Here is a 22,570-nt window from a genome sequence, read left to right on the forward strand (position 1 = left end):
TTAAATAGGAAATTTCTATCTTAATTCTTTATTAAAGGAATGGAGAATAACAGATTTGGGGTTTTTTGTAATGTTAAATTTTTGGAATAAATACAGCTATGATAGGAATTCATAATAATAAAGTGAAGGCAATACTTTGACGACTGTAAAACTGAACACCTTTATTTCACCTCATTACTCACAACATTTAGAGACAGATGGTTTTTCCTTTTAGATGCAAAACTTAGAATAACCTCTTTAAATTGTCCACAGTTGTTGGTTTTTTGTTTTTTTTTTTTCCTCACACTTTGCCTGGCTTTAGCAGTAATAAGTCATTCAGGCTAAACTGTTAAGTGGTATACATGAATTAATAAATTTGTGAACATGAGTCTGTAATCAAAGGATTGTAGTGTCTATTGTCTCTTTGTATAAATTTTAATTTGAAAACAGTTGGCCACAAACAAGTGTAATTATTTGCCATCAAATCATTAAAATGTTAGTGGCATCCTCCAAAAGAGAATTCTCTTTAAAAGTTCACTGGCAGCCCAGACGTGTTTGGAAAGTATACATTTATATGTATTTATATGTGTGTCTGTTTATATACATTTGCCTATATTTGTGAAATTGTACCAAAACCCATCTATAAAATATCTTAATTTCAACCTCTAAACCCCTTCCTGGTACCTGGAATCTGCCCCCTGAAACCTTTTTACTTCATGACAACTTTCAGTTAGGATACCTAGAATGACCTTTCCTTCTATACTGCTTTACTGTTTGGGTGTATTTTCTTTATAAAAAGAAATTAGTTCCTTGATTTCCTTCAAGTGTTCAAATTTTGGTCCCTATTTTGTAAAATTTTTTTGAAAAAATTACTCAGTTTTTCACAATGGACAGTTACTTAGAATTTAGTATCTTTTACCTAACAAAAGTAACATAATCTATGAAAGAATTTAACAGACGATAAAATGTTAATATCTGAAAAGTAATAAGACACATAGATGAAAATTACTTTAAAGTTTGTTTTTCATAGATGTTGACCTACTGGTGCAAGAGAAAAACCTGCATTAGATGACGGGCTGCAGGCTTCCCCATAACCTGGTGTCCAGTAATAATGCCTTTTAAGGCCATTGGAGACTTCTGCAAGGTACACGTGTCCATCCACCACAAACGGCTCCACATCTGTATTGTCTGATTTTAGACGGCCTGTGTGAATTAAATCTGAATATGCCTAGGGTTTTTAAGAAAAACTGTATCATTAAGAAAATAGTTTATTCATTTTGCAAATTTCAACATTCACATTTAGATGTGATAATTTATAGTCTGAAATATTCTGAATAACTGCTGAATTTTAATATTTTTCAGGTATTGTTCACACAGTGTATAAATTACAATCTCATAAAACTTATTTCTGCATTTTAACATTAAGGATGTTTTGTTGTCTTATGACTCATTGAGATAACAATTCTATATATATTACCAATTTTGTGGACCAGAGATTTCAAGTCAAAATTTTCAAGTCCCAAGGTGACTTATAAATGGGGGTGGAGTGCTATTGTATATGCCCCTGAAGATCCAGTGATAGCTGGGGATCCATTTTTTAGAAAAATAAACACCCACAGATTTTGGCTTAAAACTTTGAGTTCATGGACTCCCTGAAGGTAACTGACAGATTTAGGCTGAGAGACCATTCCTTTAGTATTAGATGCTGGGGTAGCTGGCCACATAGTTATTTCCTCATTGTAGAATTTTCTTTGTATATCTTGTATGGATCATTGACATCTACATAAAGGTGTCATACAAACATGTTAAACTAATTTGTCAGTAAGGCTGTGATTACTGTAGAGAAAAGGAGAAATCAGTAAAAGATTCAAGTCTAGTTGCTTTCTGCTATAGCTTGTCATTAATCCAACTCAATTCAGCTTCTAGTGTTATAGAATGTGGATGTGGTGTTTTTCTGAAATCAAGCTATTTTTTAAAAATAGTGTACATGTTATTAATCTTTTTAGTGATAGAATTCTGATTAGTCTTTTGGCAGTTTTTAAGAATTCTGACACCTTATTTTTCTTTCTATTCTAACTGAAAACTATTCCGTTATGATGTTTTGAAAGCAGTATTAAGGGTTCTATATATTTACATAAGCAACATACCAAATATTTTGACAACTTGTACTGTATTTTCAAATTCTGTGTCTTGATTTAATTATTGGGTAGCAGATAAGAGATTGTGCCACATCAAATTTATACTGAATGAACAATTGTGATTTTTTAATTAACTTTGGAGTAGAATTAGGACTGTATAATTCATCATTTTATTTATTTGTTTATTTTCAGCTGCACTAGGCCTTTGTTGCTGTGCACAGGCTTTCCCTAGTTGCAGCAAGCGGGGGCTGCTCTTGGTTGCGGTGTGCGTGCTGGCTTCTCTTGGGGGGCACAGGCTGTAGGCGCATGGCCTTCAGTAGCTGTGGCACATGGGCTCAGTATTTGTCACATGGGCTCAGTTGCTCCATGGCATGTGGGATCTTCCCAGACCAGGAATGGAACCCGTGTTCCCTGCATTGAAAGGTGGATTCCCAACCACTGAACCACCAGAAAAGTTGCTCAGTGATATTTATACTAACATGTAGTATTTGATATCTTTCACTGTTTCAACCACAGAACTTTCCAGTAGCTAATTTTTAGAATGTATGTTAAAATTAATCAAAACTGAAGTGTCTCACTGTACTTTGTAATCCTGACTAACTCAACAGTAAATAACATCTGATGTTGTAGGGAAAGCCCCAGGAAAAAACCTCAGTGAAGACAAACTTACCACACATGTAGCTTCATCAAATTTGTTTCCCCAGATGTAGATATGAGAGAGTGTAGGATTTGTTTTCATTGATTGTGAAAGTGCAACAAGTCCTTTTCCCTCTATGTTGTTGCTCACCACAGACAACCTGTGGAGGAACAAAAAGTAATAACCCTGGAAACAGTTCCACAGAGAGAATGGATGAGTTACCAACAGCATTTATTACACACATCTTACTATGTTGTCTTAGCATTAAATGTATTCAATGTAGTAGTTAAAATACTGATCTTATAATTCCTGAAATCCAAGAAACTCTTCTAGTTGGATTCTTCATGTACCTAAGTAGAGCTACCTACATTTTGGAAATAAACAGACTATTGTTCTACTTATTATTCAGTAAATGTTTGGAGTGGATTACACATATTTTTCAGGATAAAGTCACCTGAGTAATATTTTCTTCTTGATTCATTCTTAAAATCATTATCATATTGAATGATTATAACTTTTCTGTTAGAATTTGGGATAAATAATATAAGTGATAAGAATTTTCTCTTTAACCTTAAGCATTCATAACTGGTATCAGTCTAATTTTTAAAAGACATTCATTTAAAAAGAAAATAGAAGATACTGAAATGTTTGCTGTAACTTAATATGTTAGTTTAGAAACTGGGTTTTCATATTTCACCATGAATCTTAAGTGGTAAGAGGTTTAAGGTTAGTGTTCTAAACAGCATTTTTTCTGTTATTTTGATTAAATGTAAAACCATACTAACGCTTTAAGAGTCCTGTTGTGTGAAGCAAGAGCGTCACTGAGATAGTTTGCTCCTGCATTTTCCATTCTGTTAAAAGAAAGATCTATTACTTCCAGGGTAGTATTGCTTTTCAGAACATCAGCTAAACACTTCATTCCATCCTGAGTTATTTTATTGCTGGGAAAGGAAAAACATCTAGTTATATTTGAAAATATGAAGTGTCCTTTTATTCATAGAGATTGCAGGCTTAGAAACGTTTAAGCAGTGCTTTCTATTTTAGTTAAGATTTATTTTAGTCACTCAGTTTCCAAAAATGTTAATGAAAATTTGCCATAAAATGTTGCTTCTGTTCTGGTTTAAATATTTAAATTGCTCACTCCAGTTATTAGGATTTATTATATCGGTTTAAACTGAATAATAAGTGAAGCTCAGGATAAAAAGATAAAAATGGTTTTATTTCCTAATTTTTGGATTTAGTGTCTAACACAGAATCATACCTACTATGAATCTTTACATAGATTTTCCAGATTATCACTTACCAGCTTACATCAAGGTATTGTAGGCTCCTGTTCAGATACAGTGCATCACATAACTGTTTCATACCACAATTTTTTATATCATGTTTACACATGTGTAATTCAACAAGGCATTGATTTTCTTTCAACATGTGGCCTAGGTGAACTGTAGACTCTTCCTAAAAATAGATAATCTTTTTTTCTAAAATATAATTTTAAAGCAGTACATGTTTATTTCAAGCATGGTCAGTTATTTAAATTAGCTTTTTAAGAATACTTTATCAGTTAAGACTGTTTGTCTACAATTTGTATTTGTTTAGCATGGCTTTTAAAAAGAAATCATTTTGTCACAAATGATACCTTTACCATCTTAGAAACAGGCAGCGGGCACTTGTAAAGTGCAGTGACTAAGTGATGTAAAATACGGTAGTTAAAAAAGCTGAGCACCGACGAATTGATGCTTTCTAATTGTGGTGCTGGAGAAGATTCTTGAGCGTCCTTTGGACTGCAAGGAGATCAAATCAGTCAATCCTACAGGAAATCAGCTCCCACTATTCATTGGAAGGGCTGATGCTAAAGCTCCAGTACTTTGGTCCCCTGGTGTAAAGAGCTTGACTCACTGGAAAAGACCCTGATGCTGGGAAAGATTGAAGGCAAAAGGAGAAGGGGGCAACAGAGGATAAGATGGTTGGGATAGCATCACCAACTCAATGGGTGTGAGTTTGAGCAAACTCTAGGAGATAATGAAAGAGAGGGAAGCTGGTGTGCTGCAGTCCATGGGATTGGCAGAGTCAGACAACGACTTAGCAACTGAACAGCAACAACAGAAATCATTATTTTAAAAATATTGGTCATCCCAGAAGGAAAACAAATCACAATAATTGGTACCATAGTTGAGCCTGAGGGAATTCCCTGGCAGTCCAGTGGTTAGGACTTGCTTTCACTACTGGGCCCAGATTCAGTTCCTGGTTGGGGAACGGAGGTCCCACAAGCTACAGAATGCAGCTTACCTATAGGATGAAGTCCAGACCTCCTGGACTGCTATTCTTAGGCATATGCCATTATTACTTAGATTTCAAAGATGCAGTGGCTCATCATATCAATACAACAAAATAAACAAATGACAAAACAGTTCACACTGGGCTCTTACAATTCTCCAGCCCTTTATCATTTGTGTGTTCATCTTAAGCATTCTGCCCCTCACAGGTTTACCCACTGAGAATGAGTTTATAAGAACAAAAGACAACATATTTGTTTAAATAAGCAACATCTAAAACCATATTATAAAACTCTTACCAAGAATTTAAAATTTTCCATTCAAGTTTTTATTTGTAAATGGTAGTTTACAATTCTAAAAATATAGCACATTCATGAACCTTGTCATAACCCTCAGTTAGTACCTTCATTTTATTCACATACAGCATTATTAACTGCTCACTTAGAATACATACCTGTTCACCATATAGTATGGGTCGGTTTAGGTTTAATCCTTTAATTGTTTGGTTTTGAGTTAGGACTGTAGCAAATGCTATCACACTTTGCATTCCCTAAAAACAGATAAATTCATTAAGGAAACTGACAAAAAGTTTAAAAAGTAACCTCCTTAATATTTCAAGATCAGTAAAACTGGGCTCTGATAAATCAAAATTGTGCTTTTAAAGGTTTAATTTCCTAGTCCTTGAATGTAGGTTGATCAAATTCAGAAAAAATCCATCTTTAACATGCACGGGGACTTTCTTAAGGATTCCTCGGATGTTTACCTCTAGGTTTGCTCCTAAATCTTCAAGATTCTATATGATGTAGATGGCAGACATGCGGACACACATGGGGATCCCAGCTAGGACTCTATGCTACTTATATAGCCTTAACGTAAACCTCCTTTTATATTCATACTAACACACTTTAAATGGGTGTTTATGGCGGCAAACCGTTACTAATCACATTTTTCACAACTCCAGTTGGCCCCCTCTGCCTTTTGGAAGGGCCTGATCCTCTCACATCTCTGTGATGGATACATACCTAGTTGTTACACCAGAAAACTTGGGCCTCTTCCCACTCCACCCGTCCTCTTACCTTCCTATCAGTTGATTGCCAGATCTTAGAAGCAAATCTTACAATTTCTGCTTCCAAAGATGTCTCTAATTAGTCCATCTCTAGCTACCACCTCACCCAGGTTCTCACCACCCACCTGAACTAATGCAGAAACTTCCTAAAACTGTTTCACTTCTTTAAATGGGAAACATAAACCCTTGAAATAAATAGAAAGCATTTGTAAAAATAAATACATGAGTATTAAAATTACTTCAATCTTTGTCAGTCATGTTACACTTGGGGAAGCACTCTCTTAGCACCATACCACACTTGGGGAAGCACTTTCTTAGGGTCTGCATGTTCTGGATCCCTGGCCTGGAATATTTCTGCCATGTCCCTCTTGAAGGCAGCTCTTTCTCATCCTTCACAGATGAGGCAGCTTTTTTCATCCTAGTATTACTTCCTCAGGTCTTAGGCATAACCATCCTATCACACAGATGACCTACCACCTACCCATTATCAGAGTACTTTGCCATCTTTGTAGCACTTTGCTCTAATTTACTGATATTTTCCCAACTAAAATGTAACCTTTATAAAGGCAGAGACTATATCTGATGCATTCCTGTATCCTTAGAATCTAGGATTGTGACTACTACGTGCAGAAAATATACAGTTGACCCTAAAGGGTCAGAGGTCAATTGTATACCTTGCTATCCATGGATTCAAGGAACCTTGACTTCTGTAGCAACTGTAATATTTACATTGTAAAAAGTCTGCACTTACCTGGACCCAACAGTTCAAACCCATGTTGTCGAGTCAACTATATATTGAATTAATGCTTTCCCCATTCATTCCTTACTGTATCTACCCACTTAAACTTTAGAGCCTATTATACCAAAGAGCCTTCTTAGCCCATCTTACTGACATCCTGTCCCAGTGATTTTGCATTAACCTTTTAACTAGGTTCCTAACAGTAGGCTTGAAGGTTTGAAGGCATGTTTGAGAAAATGAAGCCTGGATTTTGAAGACGTATCAGGTCAGATGAGGGTTCTTAGAATTGTCTTAGGTTTTATGCTATAACTACTCACTGAAAAATGTTTCCACAAATAAAAAATTTATATTACACAAATCAAGTATTTGTTTAATTAAAAGGAACATAAGGTTCTTTAGAAAATCCCATGCAAGTTAAGAAGGGTAATAGATGGAAATTTAGGAAGATTTTTATTACACTGGATATTCTTCCATAAAATTATTATAATCTGATTTTTACTTAAAGATTTTTTTTCTCTGATACTAGATCTTAGAGATGAGCTTAAATCATACATAAGACTGTCATGTAGCTGGTCTCTTACACTTCTCTGTGCTAGTTTCCAGGGAGAATGATCAAGTACGTGAGTGACTCTCATAACCAGTTTAACTCACCAGATCACAGTCACCCAGATCTAATTTCTCTAAGGATGAATTAATTTGTAGCATTGCAGCAAAAAACATTCCACCCTTATTTTCAATCTTGTTTCCAGTCATTCTTAGGTGTTTCAGAGTTCTATTCTTCTGAAAAGGAAAAGAGGCAAAACTGGATTAAAATTTTAACCCACAGAATTCTCTTCAGATTATGTGTTAGGAGACTGTATTACTATTTGCGGACTCAGTCAGTTTTTCATGGAGATTGAATAGAATATATTCCATAAAGGTAACATTCAGTTTCCCATAATAGGTAAAAATATAAAGTGTACAATTTAGGAATTCCCTGGTGGTCCAGCAATTAGGACTCTGCACACTCACTGCTGAGGGGTTCAGGTTCAATCCCTGGTCAGGGGACTGAGATCCTGTAAGCCACATGGTGCAGCCAAAAAGTACAATTCACTGGATTTTACTACATTCACAGTGTTGTGCAGCCATCACCTCTAATTTCAAAACATTCTCTTTACCCTTAAGGGAGACCCTATACCCATTAAACACTCACTGCACATTTCCCTGTATTACTTTGAAAGTGACACAATTTCTCAGACATTTGCAAAGTTTAATTCCTTCTCGTAATTCATTCTTTCGATAAATCATTCACAAAATTACAGACATTTCATAGTCCTAATGAATAAATATTTGCTCCATAAGTGCACATAATTATCTTTAAAATTAAGTCAAACTCCCCTCCCCCTGCCAAGAGTGGATTGGACTCCCCCCCATTGTACTGGATGGGGCTAGATAAGGCAAGAAAAAAAGGCATACGGGTTGGAAAAGAAGCAAAACTTTTTGCATATGACAATCTTATATGTGGAAAATTCTAAGGAATACACCAAAACAAAAAAAGACCTGTTAGAACTAATATATGAAGAAACACATCCCATGTTTCTGAATAAGAAGACAATATTCAGTTCAGTCACTCAGTCATGTCCGACTCTTTGCAACCCCATGAATTGCAGCACGCCAGGCCTCCCTGTCCATCACCAACTCCCAGAGTTCACTCAGACTCATGTCCATCGAGTTGGTAATGCCATCCAGCCATCTCATCCTCTGCCGTCCCCTTCTCCTCCTGCCCCCAATCACTCCCAGCATCAGAGTCTTTTCCAGTGAGTCAACTCTTCTCATGAGGTGGCCAAAGTACTGGAGTTTCAGCTTTAGCATCAGTCCTTCCAAAGAACACCCAGGACTGATCTCCTTTAGAATGGACTGGGTGGATCTCCTTGCAGTAAAAATGGCACTATTTCTCAAGTTGATCTAAAGATTTACAGCAATCCCTCTCAAAATCCCAGTTTGTGTGTTTGCTTTGCAGAAACTGATAAACTGATCTTAAAATTCATGTGAAAATGCAGGGGACCCAGAAGAACCAAGACAACGTTGAAAAGAACAAAGACGACCCACACTTCTTCAAAACTTAACTACTGGACTACAGTAGCCAAGATAGTGTGGGACTGGCCTAAGAACAGATATACAAATTAACAGAAGAGAGAGTACAGAAATAAACTCACATTTATAATCGACTCTTGACAAGGATGTCAAAATCAGTGGGAAAAGAACAGTTTTAACACAAGGTGTTGGGTCAACTAGATAGCCACATGAAAAAGAATGAAATTGCTCCTATGTCACTTCATATACAAAAGTTAAAATGTATCAAATAACTGAATGAAAGAGTCAAAAACTTAGAAGAAAATGTAAGTGTAAATATTCATGACTTTAGGTCATATATGACTTTAGATATAACACTAAAAGCACAAACAACAAGAAAAACATAAAATGCATTTTACTGAACTTCTAAAATTGTGTGCTTCTAAAGATACTACTAAGAAAGTGAAAAGGCAACCTACAGAATGTCAGAAAATATTTGCAAGTTATATCCTATAAGGGACTTGTATCCAGAAAGGGCAAAACATTTGAAAAGAGAATTATCCAAAGAAAATATAGAAATAACCACTTAGCATGTGAAAAGATGTCAACATCATTAGGAAAATGCAAATCAAAACCACAAAACCTCTTCATACCCACTGCTGCTGCTGCTGCTAAGTCAGCCCGACTCTGTGCGACCCCATGGATGGCAGCCCACCAGGCTCCGCTGTCCCTGGGATTCTCCTGCCAAGAACACTGGAGTGGGTTGCCATTTCCTCCTCCAATGCATGAAACTGAAAAGTGAAAGTGAAGTCGCTCAGTTGTGTCTGACTTTTAGCGACCCCATGGACTGCAGCCCACCAGCCTCCTCTGTCCATGGGATTTTCCAGGCAAGAGTACTGGAATGGGGTGCCATTGCCTTCTCATACCCACTAGGATAGCTCAAATCAAAAAGTATCAAGTACTGGTGAGGATATAGAGAAATCAGAATACCCATTGTCAGGGGAACATAAAAAGGGGCAACCACTTTGAAAAACAGCTTGGCATCCAGCAATTCCACTCCAAGGTATATACCCTAGAAAACTGAAAACATAAGTGCACAGAAAAATGTGTGCAAATATTCATAGTAGCATTTTTCATTATAGTGGAAACCCAAGTACCCGTTAACTAATGGATGAGTGAAATGTGCAATGGAATATTACTTGGCAATAAAAAGGAATGAAGTATGTTACAACATGGATGATACTTGAAAGCATTAAGCCAGTCAATAAAGGCCACATGTTATATGGTGATTCTATTTATGTGAAATGGCCAGAATGGACAGAAAGTAGATATGACTGCAGGGTGCTGGAGAGAGGGAGAGAAGCATAGAGAGGGATTACTCTCAGGGTCTCTCTTCGGTGGGGAGGAGGTGTTCTAACAACAGTGATGGTGGTGATGGTTGCAAAACTGTGAATATAGCTGATCACTGAACAACACAGGGGTTAGGAGCAGTGACCCTCTGCTGTTGAAAATGAGTTTAACTTCACAGTTGGCCCTCCATATCCAAGTCCTACACTCTCAGATTCGACTGACCGTGCATTGTATCGTACTGCAGCATGTATTTAGTGAAAGAAACCCATATATGAGTGGACCCATGCAGTTCAAACCTGTGCTCTTCAAGGTGTCCACTGTATACTAAAAAAGCCACTGAACTGAACACTTCCAAAGGATAAATTCTGTATGTGAATTATGTCTTAATAAAACTTGATTTTTTTTATTGAAGTATAGTTGATTTACAATGTGTTAATTTCTGCTGTTCAGCAAACTGTTATATATACATTTTAAAAATATTTTTCATTATGGTTTATCCATAAAACATTAAAAGTGAGTTCAAAAGTACTCATGTGATATCTAAATGTTAATGAATTGAAGTGCAACAAAAAATATACATTTGCACAATATTAAATTGACATTAACATTTGTTTCTGTTGGTTTCAAGCTAAAATTAAAGAAATTGAAACCCCCAAATTGTTAGTTTGAGGTATACAAATGCTTACATGTAGGGCTTTAGCAATCAGTTCTCCACCTTCAGGCCCAATGTCATTAAACATAAGATTTAAGTAAATGAGATTATGTTGTTTCTAAAATAAGAGAAAAGAAGCTATTATACATGTATTACTAGAAATCAATCAAGAATATATGAGCTGCTTTTTAAGTAAAAGTGTTTACCAGCAAAGAAAATCTTTACAACCAGGAAATTTCAAGGTCTCCAGCAAAACAAAGGATGATTAAGGAAAAACAACATTCTCATTTAAACAAATATAATTACAGGATAAAGAAAAAGACTATATTCATTTTTTTAGTTTTTTTTTTTTAATTGGAGGATAGTTGCTTTACACTGTTGTGTTAGTTTCTGCTGTGCAACAGTGTGAGTCAGCTATTAAGTATACACATATCCCTTTTGAGCCTCCCTCCCAGTATATTCATTTTTCATCAATGATTCAAAGTATGGATGTGCTTCATGTACTGAACCACAGTGATCACTTTGCAAAAGATGACTCAAGAGGCTCTAGGTATGAGCTCTACTGAGACTATATACACAAATGTGTTTTTACTGTATTTCAAGTGTTATAGCACAGTCAAGACCCTTGATATTTTGCAAAACTATGTTTTGTGTATATGTCACTAGACTAGGTGATTTCACATAAACAGATCGGAGAACATGGTGGCTATGATTTTTGCAGTGTTTTAATTTGTGGTTGTTGAAAATAACTTGGGTTTTTTTGTTTTTTTTTAATCTTCACTTCATCCTTATATTCTGTGCCATTTCATGGGTATGTTAATTTTAAGATCTTTTTTGGCTCAGTAGAGACACTTGCAGCACACGAGAATGGGACAAATAGCTAGGAAATTAAAAAGCCAATTTAAGGGAAGACTAACAAATGATATATGCTGCGTTAAACATTTTAACTGAAAATACAGACACACACATGTATATGTCAATCTTCTGACGTTGAAACAAAACCTTTTCTTGAAGGACACCTGTTCTTATTGGTGGACCACACTACCTTTCTTAAATAAAATGCAACCATAAAGCAGCATTTCAGTTTGGGTATCTCGAAAGTGAAGTCTACAATAAAGAGTTAGTTTAGCAGGCTAGGGCTGCTGAAACCCTGCACATTCCAAAGAAAAGACTGGTTCTTAACTTGGTCCTGGAAGAAAAAAAATGAACAAAGAACATTTTGCCATAAAATACCTGGAGCAGTTTTGCAGCATAGTACGCGCCAACATCACTTAGGAGGTTGTATCTAACATCCAAACCTGAAGAATACAGATGAATAGAAGCTGATATTCCTTCTAATGAATAATTAATTAGGAGAATGAGAACAGGAAGGAATGATTCTTAAGGAGACATACCATTAATATATGAATTATTCTTTAAAACTCTGCAAAGAATCCAGAAATCTTCACCTGTTACTCTTTCTCCTGATAGTGAGCGACTGTTACCAGCAATATTTAATGTGATTCCTACCGATCTGTTAAAATATTAAAAGGAAATCCAGTAAAGGAAAAATATTTTTCCTTCATGCTTAGTGACATCACTGGATAGTATTTACTGGAACCAAGTACCACAGTACAGATTTTTATCAAGTGTAACTTAAAACTACTGAATATATACTACAGCTTTTGAAAAGCACTTTAATATATGCATAATTTAATTTTTCAACCACAGAAAAAGTATTCCCAGTTGATAGGTAATGACATTGAAGAATGTCATTCAATGATTTGCATAAATAAACCCAGCTCACAGGAGTTAATGACCAGTCTGGAACTCAGACTTGGAGAATGCTGGTCTAGTGCTTTTTTTTTTTTTACTGAACTACCTCCAAGACCTGTGTCAGTCATCTATGCTGAATCAAAAAAGCATGTCCATTTCATCTAGCATTTGCAAATGGCTTTCAAATCACTCAGTATTCAAGAGTTTTCACACAGATGAGTATCAGTGACTGTTCTGATGTAATCAAGTATATGTCTTCCTTACCCTTTTTCAATTTCTTCATCCACTCCTTGGAGTATTTGCAATATAAAAGGTTTAATTTCCTTGGACTTTTCCATACATAGGTCATTATAATATCCCTGGAGACCACCAATAGACGCTGAAACTTTTGAAAAATAAATGCAATACTTTTCATCACATATAAATTATCCCAGGAGCTTCCTCCCACCAAAATTAATTACTTTCAAAGATACAAATGTGTGTGTGTGTAGAGTCAGGGGTGAAGGGGAGAAAAGGAAGAAGAGAGAAAGTAAAATAAGGAATGGGAGAGAAGAAAAATGCTGTTTGGAGAACTAGGGCCACAGAAGTACCCACTGAGGATGGGCGGACACTTCACGGAAGCGACACAAAAGGAGAACTAACTTCTGTTAAGTAACAGGCCTGGCAGCTGAGGAAAATGACGTCCAGAGAAATTAAGTATTTTGCCTGAAATCATACAGCAGAGTATCGAATCAAACTTGACTCCAAAGCCTCTTCCATTCTGCCATAAGATTAGGGTAACTCATGTTTGCTTGCTTACAATGGCTTCAGATAAAGACAGTTTTATCACAGAGTCTAAACTCAAAAGGGATCTGAAAAATCAAGTCCAACAGGCTCCTTGAAGACCTTCCATACCCTGTAAGTTGATAGCATCTTTGAATACAGCTCTGTCTGTTCTTCCTAGAAGAACAGGTCTCCAAGTTGAGACCTCACTCATAGAAGTGCTTTACCTGCCATTGTCTTCTATTTCCTCTTTCTAAAGGTGATTTTTCCCTGTCAGTCACTAATAGGGAGGACAGAAACAAAACAGGAGTTGAAGTCTTCTTCCTCTGTTATACCTGCAGCTTTCCTTGATGCATCATCTTATTATTTTCGATACTACTTTTTAAACAAATCTTTATTGTAGTTGACTGACAGTGTTGTGTTAGTTTCAGGTGTGCAGAAAAGTGAGTCAGTTATACATAAATTTTCCATGCTGTGTAGTCTGTTAGCTGCTCAGTCCTGTCCGACTCTGTGACCCCATGGATGGTAGCCCACCAGGCTCCTCTATCCATGGGATTTCCCAGGCAAGACTACTGGAGTAGATTGCCATTCCCTTCTCCAGGGGATCTTCCCGACCCAGGGATTGAACCTGAGTCTCTTGCATTGCAGGCAGATTCTTTACTATCAGAGCCACCAGGGAAGGCCACATACACATACATCCACTCTTTTGTTACGTTCTTATGCTTCGGTCAGTGGTTCATTTCTGGCTCGAAGGAGGTACTGGTTGCTTTGGGCTTCCCTTGTGGCTCAGCTGGTAAAGAATACGCCTGCAATGTGGGAGACCTGGGTTCAGTCCCTGGGTTGGGAAGATCCCCTAGCGAAGTACTTTGGCTTGGAGAATTCCATGGACTGCATAGTCCACAGGCTCACAAAGAGTCGGACATGACTGAGCAACTTTCACTTCACTTCACCCATATAATTCATTACAGTGTATCAAGTAGAGTAGGTCCTTATCTATTTTATAAATAGAAGTGTGTATACATCAGTCCCAATCTCCCAATATGTCCCTTCTCCCCTCCCCTTTGTTATTATTTTAAAAGCATCTTTGTCCAGGCCCAGGCTTTCTAGGGTAGAAGGTCTGCTAACACTTTTCCTACAAGCACATACCACTCCCTGTCTCTTTTCTGTCTTAGCTTTTGTGTTTGTATGTCTCTTTAAGAGAGCTTAGTAATCTCACTACTCAACCACCCTGAGATCTTGAGGATCCAGTTTCTCTAAGTCTCTTCATCTCAAAAATGTTCCTTCATGAGTGCATTTCTGCACCATATGAACTAAAGAGTTTGCTAAACAAATATGCAAAACAAAATTCACCTGTGGTGGATTCATGTCAATCTATGCCAAAACCAATACAGAATTGTAAAGTAAAAATTAAAAATAAATTTAAAAAAAGAAAGAAAAAAAAATAAATAAAAATGACCTTGTATGCAAAAAAAAAAAAAATTCAAGAGAAAGAACATTATGTTAAAAGTGAACGCAAATAGTCTTTTCTTAGTTTTTTTAAAATAAAATTAAAAAAAATAAATTTAGGGGAATTCCCTAGTAGGCCAGTAGTTAGAACTCCGTGCTTTCACTGCCAAGAGTCCTGGTTCAATGCCTGGTTGGGGAACTAAGATCCTGCAGCTGCATGGTGTGGCCTAAATAAATAAATAAATTTAACCTACATTTATTTCAAATAACTTGGAAATTTCAATATCAAAAAGAAAATAAAAGAAACATTGATCAGGAATCTCATAGCCAAAAAACCACTGAAACTGAGGTCTGGGAGTGTTTCTTATTATTTTTCTTTTTCTATATCCTTTTCCTCTTCAGTTAACATTATGAGCATCTTTCCCATTTCATTAGATACCCTCTGAAAATCTTTAACAGCATAATTGTACATAAGAAATCTTTCACTTACTAAGCATCAAATAATAAGGACCTAATGTATAGCACAGGGAAATATATTCACTATCTTGTAATAACCTATAATGGAAAATAATCTGCAAAAGTACATATACTATATAACTAAATCACTGTGCTGTATACCTGAAACTAACACTATTGTAAATCAACTATACTCCAATTTAAAAATAATTTTTAAAGAAATCTTTCCCTTATTTTAGCATGTGTATTTCTATATTTAAATAATACTTTATTTCATGTATTAAATAATACTTTAGCACAGTATTTCCCAAACTGTGTTCTGTGGAATACTAATCTACTGCACGATCAGAGATATTCTAAATAGATGGGGTTTATCCTAAAATAAATTTGAGAAATGATGAGTTAATGCTAAACAGATTCCTATCTACAGTAATTCTTGGGACATTTAAAACTCTCAGGTACACAAGGACTTCTCAAGTTATTGAGCCCGGAGGGGAAGGAGGATAAAAATGCTCCTAGACTTAGGACTTAGGAGACCATGGTTCACATGGAAAACAATTCAAAAAATGCTCCCTTAGCATCCTCAACCAAAAATAAAACAAGTAGACCTCAAACGAATTTACTTGTTGGAACTGGGCTCCCACTGGGTTTCTTCCCTCTGCTCTGGCTCCTACCTTCCTTGGTATTAAAAATGTTAAACAAAATCTCAGAAATGGAGACCCAGTTGAAACAGAGGTAATTATCTGGTGTTTGTTAAAAAAGCAACCCAGGAGACACAGATCCAAGAAACACCTGAACTGTGTTCCAGCAGACTACAAAGTGGTGGGGATTTACAAAGGCAAAAAACCCCAGGAAGTTACATAAATGGTTCATCAAGAATTGGGATTAGGGTTTGAGCTGGCAAGAAATGAGGTTGCTTGTTAAGCAAGGAATGACTGAAATGATTACAAAGTTGCAATGGTGGGAAGAAATTTGAAACTATAAGGATGTAGCTAGCAGCTCCTATTTTGAAAACAGCTAGTAGTGTCCTTGAGTCTGACACTGTGCTGTATAGACCCAATGGACTGGAGACCGCTAGGCTCCTCTGTCCATGGGATTTTCCAGGCAAGACTACTGGAGTGGGTTGCCATTCCCTTCTCCGGGGGATCTTCCCTACCCAGGGATAGAACCCAGGTCACCCACATTGCAGGTGGATTCTTTGTCGTCTCAGCCATCAGGGAAGCCCAAGAAAACTGGAGTGGGTAGCCTATTCTTTCTCTAGGGGACCTTCCTGACCCAGGAATTGAACTGGGGTCTCCTGCATTGCAAGCAGATTCTTTACCAGCTGAGCTACCAGGGAAGCCAATTCAAGTTCTCAGTGATGAAGGAATGTATCTGAAATCATATCCACAACAGCCACCCAGCTCCATTTTGCATGCCTGAACCACAGTTACTCCATTTTGATTTTTAAATAGTTTTAAATATGTCATCAAAGAGAAGAGAAGGCTGCCTTGAGAATTTCTCAGGTTCATTGCCTGCCCTCAGCTGGCAGAACCGTATCCAGGACATGCAAACATGTAGACTTACAAGTCATGTTTATGTGAAGGCATGAAGGAATCTTAGATTACAGGCCAGACAAAGCCAAAGAATATGTATATTTAACTACCTGGCCATGGATTTAAAGTATTTTTGAGCATCAGCTATATTTTTCTGCTACTCTCTTTTATTTAAAATTCACTCAAGCATTGTATGTCAGGATTCTATGGCACCAACAGTTTATTTCCTATACTGTATTCATATTAGGAGAAAATAATAAACTGGTTTTCAAATCAAAAAAATAACCTAGGAATAAACAATTCTACAAGAAAATGTCAAGAATTTGACCTAGATTCATTTTTAATCCACACCTGACTCTTGAATTCCAAATAATCTTTACCTAATATCCCGTTTAAAAATTACTTCAGTTCAGTCGCTCAGTCGTGTCCGACTCTTTGCAACCCCATGAATCTCAGCATGCCAGGCCTCCCTGTCCATCACCAACTCCCGGAGTTCATTCAGACTCAACGTCCATCGTGTCAGTGATGCCATGATGCCATCCAGCCATCTCATCCTCTGTCATCCCCTTCTCTTCCTGCTCCCAATCCCTCTCAGCATCAGAGTCTTTTCCAATGAGTCAGCTCTTCGCATGAGGTGGCCAAAGTACTGGAGTTTCAGCTTTAGCATCATTCCTTCCAAAGAACACCCAGGGCTGATCTTTAGAATGGACTGGCTGGATCTCCTTGCAGTCCAAGGGACTCTCAAGAGTCTTCTCCAACACCACAGTTCAAAAGCATCAATTCTTCGGCGCTCAGCTTTCTTCATAGTCCAACTCTCACATCCATACATGACCACAGGAAAAACCATAGCCTTGACTAGACGGACCTTTGTTGGCAAAGTAATGTCTCTGCTTTTTAATATGCTATCTAGGTTGGTCATAACTTTTCTTCCGAAAGCGTCTTTTAATTTCATGGCTGCAGTCACCATCTGCAGTGATTTTGGAGCCCCCCAAAAAATAAAAATAAGGGCTTATTTTGGAGGTGGTTACCCTCTTCTATGGTGGCTCAGAGGGTAAAGCATCTGCCTGCAATTCAGGAGACCTGGGTTCAATCCCTGGGTCGGGAAGATTCCCCTGGAGAAGGAAAAGGCAACCCACTCTGGTATTCTTGCCTATAAAATCCCATGTATGGAGAAGCCTGGTAGGCTACAGTCCATAGGGTTGCAAAGAGTCAGACACGACTGAGCGACTTCACTTTCACTTTAACCTTCACCCTCTTCTATTGGACTTCACTTTCACTTTAACCTTCACCCTCTTCTATTGAAACAGTCAAGTGCTGGGAGATTGAGGACTGAGGGGTCAGTCAGACTTGGGTGCTAATCCGGAAGGGCTGTGTAATGTCAAACAACTTACTGAAATTCTATCTTAAATTGCCTTTTATGCTAAAAGCAGAGCATGTCAATGCCCACCTCACAGTGCTGTGTGGAATATGTAAGGCCTGTGGCACAATTCCCTATCTACAAGCACACAAGCATCCTAAATGGAAATTGTGAAGAGAGACGGGTGTACACTTTCCGCTTAACATGAGAGTGAAAGCGAGTCACTCAGTCGTGTCCGATTCCTTGTGACCCCATGGGCTGTACCCTGCCAGGCTCTTCTTTCCATGGAGTTCTCCAGGCAAGAATGCTTAACATGCTACCAGATAATTCACGGATGCAGAAATACTTAAAACCGTGCAGGCGTGAACGTGCAAAGAGTGGTCTCCAGAGCCTCTAGCCCACCTGGGCCCTGCTCTCTGGAGACTTCACAAAAAGGGGCCCAAGTAGTGCATGGAGACAGAGAACGCGACACACACATTTGAATTCAGGACAACCCACCGCGAGAACCGCGCACCCACCGCGGGAGTTTGGGACTGCCCTCTCAACCACGTTTGGGGGCGCCCCGAAGTTCCGGGCTCAGCTAGGGTTCCTAGGGGCCCTCTCCCGCCGGGCAACCTCTGGCCCCAAGTCTGCTCGGAGGACTCGGCCTGGCCATGACGCCCCTCGCGCGTTTCCTCCGGGCCAGGCTGGCGCCGAAGGGACCCCCTGTTTCTTACCGCTACCGTCCGCCGCAGCCCAGGCCGGAGTCGGGGTCCTAGAGGGAGCGGGAAGTGGGGACCCGGACGCCGGCCCGGCCTGCTCCTGGCTGAGCTCCATGCTCCCTACATCCGGCCGGCAGCGGCGGCGTTGTCATGACGACCACGCGCGAGCTCCTGCTCCGCCCGCTGCAGCCGAAGAGCTGCAAGAGGTATGGCCCCACCTCGCGACCATAAGCGCCCATGCTGTGCGAAGCTCTGCCATTACCCCCTGGGTCCCCGAGACCTGGCTGGGCAGGTAGAGATCGCCGATGCTGTGGAGGCTCCTTGTTCACCATCTGGGTCCTAGTCCCCTGAGTGGGTTAAAGACACACGGAGGCAGGGCATCCCGGGTCTTTTGCAGAGAGAAGTTCTCCAGGTTTAGGGGGCATGGCTGATGAACTAAGGGCCGGGGATACAAAGATGATTATGACACAGACCGCTCCCCAAGTTGTGCTCATACCTGCAGAGGGTAGGTGCAAAAACTGAGTTGCCCACCACAGCTAGGACGGACGGAGGTAAGGGAACTTAAAGGGGCTAGTTGATCAACTTTGTGGAGGGGCCGGGCCATCAGGGAGGGCTTCTTGGAGGAGGTATCGTCCTGACCCGTCCAGGTGAACTTGCCAGAGGACGAACTGCTTTGTGCGTTTTGGAGATGAGCATGAACTTAGGGCTGCCCAGATGAACAGACTGGGTGTGTTTTAGAGGCGAAGCAAGTCAGACAGGATCCACGTGGAGTCCTGTGCATCCTCTGAGAAGCACAGCTGTTATGGGGCAGGGAGCCCTCAGATTGGTAACAGCTGATGGAAGGTGGCGCTAGTAGTTAAAAAAAAAAAAAAAAAAACCCGGCTGCCAATGCCGGAGACATAAGAGAGGCGGGTTTGATCCTTGGGTCGGAAGATCCCCTGGAAAAGAAAATGGCAACCCACTCTAGTATTCTGGCCTGGAGAATCCCATAGACAGAGGAGCCTGGCGGGCTACGGTCCATAAGGTCGCACAGACTGGACATGACTGAAGTGACTTTGCACGCGCGCGGGGGAGAAGAGGTCTGAAACATCTCAGGAGTTTGAGTGAGGAGACAGAACTCAGCGGTAGTTACCAGGTAAACGGGTCAGGATTTGGCACTTGGGCCTGGGGAAGAGGAGACAAGGAAGGAAGAAAGGAAGACCTTCTGTCTGGGGTTGCCACAGGTCAAAGAGAAGGAAGTGAAAGGGCCTTGCAGACGACTCTGGAGCCATAGACTCCTTGCCTGAAAAATGTGCCAGGAAGATCCTCAAGGTAAAAACAGGTCATTTATGAAGTTTATTGTTTTCAAAGGTGAAGAAGAAAATATCTGAATCCTCTCTCCCTCCCACTACCCAGCCAGGCATTTCCAGACCATACTCCACTGCCAAGAAATTGTGCCAGGCAAGACAGAGGTCTCTTGAAACACTCTGTAACCCACAGATTTTAAGCATCACTGCAGGTAGTTCTTCAGATTAAAATGATGATAGAAAAGACAATTATGTTTTCATTTAGCCCATGTGCTACCAGCAAAGTTGAAAGGTAGCCTGAAATTCTGGGATGTGAATGTAGGTACAGTTCAGCACACTCCCTTCCCTGTGCTGCTGCGGTTTAGTCGCTAAGTCGTGTCTGACGCTTTGTGACCCCATGGAATGTAGCCTGCCAGGCTCCTCTGTCCACGGCAAGAATGTTGGAGTGGGTCGCCATTTCCTTCTCCAGGGGATTGACCCAACCCAGGGATAGAACCTGCATCTCATGTCTCCTGCATTGCCGGGTGTATTCTTTACCACTGGTGACACCTGGGAAGGCCCTTGAAGAGTAATTCCACTTAGAAACTTCTCAGTAATACTGGGTTGTAAAAGTACATCCAGAAAGCAATCCCTAGTTAAAAATAGCCAATAAAGAATCAATCTTCCCTATTCTTATTTACTGGCAGCTGTTGTAAATCCTGGCTTTATAACTTCCTTTTATTAAGTCCACTAAAAATGCATGTACAGGGCAGTTCCTTTGATAGCTCAGTTGGTAGAGCGGAGGACTGTAGTGTGAAGTTTCTCAGGCATCCTTAGGTCGCTGGTTCGAATCCGGCTCAAAGGAATTGACATTTTGGACTTCCCTGGTGGCTCAGAAGGTAAACAGTCTGCCTGAAATGCAGAAGACCTGGGTTCAGTCCCTGGGTTGGGAAGATCCCCTAGAGAAGGGAATGGCAGCCCACTCCAGTATTCTTGCCTGGAGAATTCCATGGACAGAGGAACCTGGTGGGCTACACTCCATGAAGTCACAAAGAGTCAGACAAGACTGAGCAACTTAACAACAATGCATATACAATATAAACAGCTTTCATAGGGCTATCAACTTGATCCCAAACACATATGGGATATGATTCCTGTGAGCTAATACACACATAGAGACCTTCTAGGCAGATCACATCATGGAACAGGATGAATGATAAGAGAAATAAGTTCTTTTATGTGTCTGGAAGCCCAGACATACTTGTGCTAACTAACCTTAATTAGAGTGGCCAGTGCACACAAATTTCCCCCAGATAGCTCTGTTAGAAGACTGAAAAAGAAAAATCAAGCCTGAACCTTCACATCCAAGAAGATTTTAATTAAAACCAGGTCTCTGGAGAACAAATGATTGTTTCAAACCCAGGTGAGGAAGTGACTGAGGTTCAGTCAAATGCTCTTGCTCCTTCTCCCGCTTCCTACTGTGTCTTGAGAAGAGCCTTTCAGTGGTTTCTTTACTTGTGAAACAGGGATTGTAATAGTACCTCCTTCTTAGAGTTCTTGTGAGGATTAAATAGGTTAAGTAAAACCTAGAACAAGTAACTGTCCTTGGTATTCTCTGTTTCTCTTTTATTTATAATTTCTTATTTTTATTTATATTATCACCTCAGTCTGAATACTATTGATTGCCTAAAAGCCATCAGCACTGTCAGTCATTTGTATTTAGGAAATGAGATTTTAACCTGCAGGACTCTACACGGTTAGATAAAGACAAAAATGTTAGAGACAACTAGTCCTAGACATAATTTAATCCATGATACATCTCTCTTTTGGGGCCATGTGGCTTGTGGGATTCCCTGACTGAGGGATCAAACACAGGTGCATGGCACTGAAAGCAAGTAGTCCTATAACCACTGGACCACCAGGGAATTCCCCATCTTTTTCTTTCTTTAAATAACAGCCACACCATCTCCTAACTCTTTGGGGGGCTGCTGCTGCTGCTAAGTCGCTTCAGTCGTGTACAACTCTGTGCAGCCCCATAGACGGCAGCCCACCAGGCTCCCCCGTCCCTGGGATTCTCCAGGCAAGAACACTGGAGTGGGTTGCCATTTCCTTCTCCAATGCATGAAAGTGAAAAGTGAAAGTGAAGTCACTCAGTCGTGTCTGACTCTTCATGACCCCACGGTCTGCAGCCTACCAGGCTCCTCTGTCCATGGGATTTTCCAGGCAAGAGTACTGGAGTGGGGTGCCATTGCCTTCTCCGTTTGGGGGGCTAGGTATATAGAAACAGATCTGAATCACACAATGCTATGCTGCAAGGAGCAAAAAACATTTAAGTGTGGGGCTGGGAATTTACCCCTCTCTATCTTGACTGGGCCTCTATGCCAGATGGGAGGTCTAGTCCTCC

At 39.5% G+C, this 22,570-nt stretch overlaps 1 protein-coding gene and 1 non-coding gene across 8 annotated transcripts; one reads left to right on the forward strand and one right to left on the reverse strand.

Moving 5' to 3' along the window:
- LRRC34 (leucine rich repeat containing 34) lies at positions 1-19,053 on the reverse strand. Of its 7 annotated transcripts, XM_040248578.1 has the most exons (11): positions 18,917-19,028; positions 12,909-13,029; positions 12,284-12,402; positions 12,123-12,187; positions 10,924-11,007; positions 7,487-7,615; positions 5,485-5,580; positions 4,058-4,212; positions 3,540-3,695; positions 2,788-2,914; positions 1-1,207 (listed from the first exon to the last, which is right to left on the reverse strand). In XM_040248578.1, exons 1-11 carry the CDS (start codon positions 19,014-19,016, stop codon positions 1,004-1,006), a joined length of 1,356 nt encoding a protein of 451 aa, XP_040104512.1. In that variant the 5' UTR covers positions 19,017-19,028; the 3' UTR covers positions 1-1,003. The 7 variants fall into 7 exon arrangements, 4 of the variants coding, with proteins under 4 accessions (XP_040104512.1, XP_040104527.1, XP_040104520.1 ...); XM_040248593.1 differs by lacking the exon at positions 3,540-3,695 and having other exon boundaries at positions 18,917-19,047; XM_040248586.1 differs by lacking the exon at positions 10,924-11,007.
- A 1,888-nt stretch (positions 19,054-20,941) lies between these two features.
- Positions 20,942-21,031, forward strand: TRNAY-GUA. The gene is given in 2 exon segments: positions 20,942-20,978; positions 20,996-21,031. It is a non-coding gene; the product is annotated as a tRNA-Tyr (tRNA).
- The last annotated feature ends 1,539 nt before the right edge of the window (positions 21,032-22,570 follow it).

Source organism: Oryx dammah, unplaced genomic scaffold (assembly GCF_014754425.2).
Source record: "Oryx dammah isolate SB20612 unplaced genomic scaffold, SCBI_Odam_1.1 HiC_scaffold_2, whole genome shotgun sequence".
NCBI classification, from domain to species: Eukaryota; Metazoa; Chordata; class Mammalia; order Artiodactyla; family Bovidae; genus Oryx; species Oryx dammah.

Excerpts from the sequence above, each read along its gene's own strand:
- LRRC34 (XM_040248578.1), bottom strand. The coding sequence starts at position 19,016 with ATGGAGCTCAGCCAGGAGCAGGCCGGGCCGGCGTCCGGGTCCCCACTT. Across the intron at positions 12,403-12,908 it reads GATGAAGAAATTGAAAAAGG|ATCGGTAGGAATCACATTAA; the intron begins GTAAGGAAGACA and ends ATATTTTAACAG. Across the intron at positions 4,213-5,484 it reads CCATACTATATGGTGAACAG|GAAGAGTCTACAGTTCACCT; the intron begins GTATGTATTCTA and ends ATCTATTTTTAG.